Genomic DNA, 5,533 nt, shown 5'->3' with positions numbered 1-5,533 from the left:
TAATAATAATAATAATAATAATAATTGAGTTCTAGTTAAAACCGATTTCATATTATTAATAATATTCTGTTTTACCTTAAAAAAGAATCATTACTGAGTTCGGGTCCAAGTTGATGGACTATCGACCAATCGTTGTGTTCCACCAGGGAACCTGCAAAACTTTAAATTAATAATAATAATAATAAATTGCTTCAACATCACATAATTTTCATGCTCAAAAAAAAAATTATTATAGAATAACATGAATAAAAAGAATAATGTAGATACAATATTATTAAATATTTACATATAATAGTATTAAAAAAGTTAAAGTTAGAATTTGAGTATTTTGTATGAAGTTTGAATTTAAAAATAAAAATTTAATATAAATTCGTAAATAAAAAAATAGGAAGGAATCTTTTCTATCTAGCGGATACAAAATTATAAAACATTGGATTATAATAATTTTAACAATTAAAGTTAGAATTTGTGTTTTTGTATGAAGCTTGAATTTACATCTCGACTCTTAATATAATTTTGTAGATAAAAAATGAGGAAGGAATCTTATCTATCTAGTGATAAACTGTCTTATAATATCGTGCTTCACAAAATTGTTACTTGAGAAAACAATTTTATACACTCTTCAAACAATAATAGTAATCCTTCATTTAGACACAAAGTAAAATCTCAATCCATCATAAAGTCATTTATATTATGAAAACATGTTTTATAAAATATTTTTTTTAAAAAAAACTTCAATTAAATAACAAGATTGTATCATAATATTAAAAGAAAAAAATATTTATTTATATAAATACTATTATCAGGAAACTATTATTGTTTTATAAAAAATAGTACTTAATAATTTTGTTGTTTTATTTCTCAATTTGACTTTTTTATTTCCTAATTTAATGGTATCGTGAATTGCTTCAAGACAATTTTACTGTGTGAATGTAAACGTTATATAATTATTTTTTTAAAAAAACTGTACAACTAATCGTAACTTTTTAATTATGGAATAGTTGCATTTTGAGCTAAGGCTACGCTTTATAATTTTGTAAATTTATTGTATACTATAAAATAAATTTACAGCTCATAAGTATAAATGGATTTTGAAAATGATTAAGTGTGTTGATTAATTAGCATGAGATTATTTTAACTTAATAAATAATCTTAAATTTAAAATATATAGTTGCGCGGTTGTGGTCTCTAAAAAAAGAGAAAAAAATGAAAATATTTATACAGCTAAAAACTTCTTCTAACCTTTTCATTTCATTGATTTTGATATACTATTTTCCTTTTTCTTATATAGATTTTCATTATATGTTTTGAAGGCTTCCCCCTTTAAATTATGTAAAAAAAGTTAACTCAAAGCACGTAGTTGATGCGTCAAACTTGTAGGCTATATTAAAACGATCCTTAAAGAGGACTAAACCAAAAATGCAAAAAGATCTTAGCAATAAATTTTACTCTTAATATGAATTGTCGCAGTTGCCATCATGTTTCGTTCTTGATCAACCACGAAGAATCAAATTAATCATGCCCAACAACGCTCTACCAGTCTACCATTAATTTTTTAACATATAATTTATTGGTAGGTTTTATTTTCTAATATATATTTCCAGACGACAAACGTAGAAAGGGTCAACAAATTTCCCAAAAAATCTCATTTAATATTAAAGGAGTAGTGCAAATGCCACAAAATTATACAAAAAAAAAAAAAAACAACAACAGCTTATTTACGCATTGTTTATTTCAGCCCTAAGTTGTTTTATGAGAACCGCAACAATTGCACCTAACTTTTATGAGAATTTGACAATATAATTGATTAAATTCATAATTAACTTTACTCCGAAAAATCTCATAAAATAGTCTATTGCTCTATAAAATTATAAAAATAAGGATTACAACAAATTATGAGAGATTTTTTTGTTTTTTTTTTTCTGAAGATAATTTATTGTTGGAAAATATATATTGTTTTAATTATTTTTTAAGTTATATTAATTGAGGGCGATATACCTTTTTTTAGGAAGGGTAATATGCAGTATATAACATATAGCTAAGTTTTTTTCTTATTTTAAGAATCTCTTAAAAGTTTTAACTCTTTTGTCATCGTATTAAATTCATGACTTAACAGTGAAAGATGTAATCCAGTAGAAATGGTCCAGTGAAAATCTAAATAATTTGCATGATGTTTTAGATTCAATCCAATAGATACACAAAAAATACACTAATAACTGTTACAATTTGCAAGTTTGCCGAAATTTATGATGTGATTACAACAATAGAAATTGCTCATAATAAGAATTGGAGAAACTTGTGGTTGGAATGTGATTCGTTCATGGTGGTGCAAGTTTTTGAAAATGTGAATCTTGTGCCATGGTCCTTGAGAAATAGATGGAGGAATGCTATCATTAGGACTAGAGGATTAGAGATATAAACTTTATTGTTGGACACATATATAAGAATAATACTTATGAAAATACGTTAGCCTCTCGTGGGAGTATGCAAGATTTTTGTTGGTGAGATTTTGTTCCTACCTTTGTTACGAGATTTTTTGTGCAAGACAGGCAAGGTCTTCCTTGCTATAGGTTTAGATAGTTATTGTTTTGCTCCGCCTAGGTTAGGCTTTTGATGTCTTTCATGGTTTCTGTCTTGTTTTATTGGTCTATTTAATGAATCAGACTTTGCTTTAGAGACAATTAATTGTAGTGGTGTCAATCTAATTGAGATTATAATAATCATCTCGTTTTGACATTGCCTTTGTTTAAAAGAAAATGTCACAATTTGTAAGTAACCTATTAAATTTGAAAATTGATATTCTGTCATGAGTCATGACTTTATCATCATATGAGATGAGATACTGAACCTTTAATAAATTTTGATAATGTGATATATTTTTATTATAACGTTAAAATTCAATAAAATAAACCATAACATGATGACAGTTGCACTTTCCCATCAAATTTAGTGTGTGTTTAGTTTCATCTTTAGAAAATTAATTCTGAGTTTAAAATTAATTTTAGATTTATTTTTAGATATTTGGTTTTAAGTTAAAAAAGTTTAAAAATTGATTCTGAACTTAAATAATTTTGAGTAATTTTTCTATTAAATCAGAAAATTTATATTAAATTTTATTCTTAACTTAATTCTATAAAAAAACATTTAAATATAAAATTGTATTACTTTCAAATCAATTTAAATCGAACTTCATTTAAACTGAATTTTATGAACACTGGTTTGAATATGCAGCTAATCTCCTTTCAGTCCTAGTATAAAGCTGTTGCTTTTCCTGTTTTCTGGTAAACTTTCAAATGCTACTTAACCCCAATAATGCAACGTGGCCCATTTTGAGATGGGTTAGGAGAGCCATATATTATCTCTCAAATTCTATGGGTAAGCCGCACGAAAAGTAAATACCGGTTGCTCCAATGGTTTGCCTCTAATTCGCGTTTTAATTTTTGTCTTCCATACACACCCTTAACTTAACACCTCACCACACACTCTTATAAGTGCCCCTCTCCTCCAAACACTTTTTAAAAACTTTTCTCAACATCCAATATCTCAAAATCAGTATATTCCCTTTTGTTCAATTACTCTTCTTCCTTCCTTAAACCCAATCAAAGAGAAACAAAATGTTCTTCCACAATCCAGCACATACCAACTGAAAAGAAAACCCAGTTTGTGGGTTTATACTTTGATTGATTGATTAATTAATTATTAGTTAGTTAGTTAATCAATGGAAGAGTGTCACACGGTGTTCGGAAAGTACGAGATGGGGAGGCTTCTGGGGAAGGGCACGTTTGCCAAAGTGTATTACGGGAAGCAAATAAGCACGGGCGAGAGCGTGGCAATCAAAGTAATCAACAAAGAGCAAGTGAGAAAAGAAGGAATGATGGAACAAATCAAACGCGAAATTTCCGTGATGCGTTTGGTGCGACACCCAAACGTGGTGGAAATCAAGGAAGTGATGGCCACAAAGACAAAAATCTTCTTCGTGATGGAATACGTGCGTGGCGGGGAACTCTTCGCCAAAATCTCCAAAGGCAAACTCAAAGAAGATCTCGCCCGCAAGTATTTTCAGCAGTTAATCAGCGCCGTTGATTACTGCCACAGCAGAGGTGTATCCCACCGTGATCTCAAACCAGAGAATCTACTCCTCGACGAAGACGAAAACCTTAAAATCTCCGATTTCGGTCTCTCCGCGCTGCCGGAGCAGCTTCGTTACGATGGACTCCTCCACACCCAGTGCGGCACCCCTGCCTACGTGGCACCAGAAGTGTTAAGAAAAAAAGGCTACGACGGGTCAAAAGCAGATATCTGGTCATGCGGCGTCGTTTTGTACGTTCTTCTCGCTGGATTTCTTCCTTTCCAACACGAGAATCTCATGACAATGTATTACAAAGTTCTCAGAGCCGAGTTTGAGTTTCCACCGTGGTTTTCGCCTGAGTCAAAGAGGCTAATCTCCAAGATTCTAGTGGCGGATCCCGCGAAGAGAACCACCATTTCCGCCATAACTCGCGTGCCGTGGTTCCGGAAGGGCTTTTCTTCGTTTTCCGCGCCGGACTTGTGCCAGTTGGAGAAACAAGAGGCCGTTACGGAGGAAGAAAACAATTCCAAGGTGCCCAAGTTCTTCAACGCGTTTGAGTTTATTTCGTCGATGTCTTCCGGGTTCGACCTCTCGGGGCTGTTCGAGACCAAGAGGAAGACAGCGGCGGTGTTCACGTCGAAGTGCTCCGCGGCGGCGATTGTGGCGAAGATTGCGGCGGCGGCGCGGGGGCTGAGGTTCCGCGTGGCGGAGGTCAAGGACTTCAAGATCCGGCTGCAGGGTGCGGCGGAGGGGAGGAAGGGGAGGCTGGAGGTCACGGCGGAGGTGTTTGAGGTGGCGCCGGAGGTCGCCGTTGTGGAGTTTTCGAAGTCCGCCGGCGACACGTTGGAATACGCCAAGTTCTGTGAGGAGGACGTGAGGCCCGCGCTGAAGGACATTGTTTGGACGTGGCAAGGGGATGCCACGTGTGCTGCTAACTTCCCCGCCTGTCACGGTGAGGAGTGTCAAAAGCAGGTTGTTGTTAGTACTATATAATTAGTTAATTAACTATTAATTATAATTAGTGTGAGGGTCCACTGAGAGGGTTCTAGAAACGGTAGCGTTCTAACGACTTTTCTTTTGCTTTGGGTTTTGTCGCTTTCGTCTTTATTCCCTGCCTGATTTTTGGAAAGATAGGGTTTTGCACCTTTTGAAGGTGAGGCTGTACATAAACTGTAATTAATATATTGTATTTTGCTGCCCTTACATTCGGAATGGAAGTCATTTCTGTGTCCAAAATTACTCTACTGCTACATTTTTTTAATATATGTTAATTCACTGTTTATGATAAGTTCGAAAACATCTATGAAGTAGTAACAGTAGTGACCAGTGAATTTTTCCTAGTGATATTTTCTGAAAATTAACTTGACTCTGATTTAAGAATAATTTACAAATTTATCTTACCTATATATTCTATAGTTTTACACATGAGTTTAATTTTGACAATATGAATGTGATTTTAAAAAG

General features: G+C 33.2%; 1 protein-coding gene across 1 annotated transcript; it reads left to right on the top strand.

Moving 5' to 3' along the window:
- The first annotated feature begins 3,284 nt into the window (after window positions 1-3,284).
- LOC100817520 (CBL-interacting serine/threonine-protein kinase 5) lies at window positions 3,285-5,272 on the top strand. Its single transcript, XM_006578054.4, has one exon. It carries the CDS (start codon window positions 3,719-3,721, stop codon window positions 5,060-5,062), a length of 1,344 nt encoding a protein of 447 aa, XP_006578117.2. The 5' UTR covers window positions 3,285-3,718; the 3' UTR covers window positions 5,063-5,272.
- Window positions 5,273-5,533: the final 261 nt, after the last annotated feature.

This window comes from Glycine max, chromosome 4 (assembly GCF_000004515.6).
Source record: "Glycine max cultivar Williams 82 chromosome 4, Glycine_max_v4.0, whole genome shotgun sequence".
NCBI lineage: Eukaryota > Viridiplantae > Streptophyta > Magnoliopsida > Fabales > Fabaceae > Glycine > Glycine max.
This window is presented reverse-complemented; position numbering and strand designations above follow the sequence as displayed.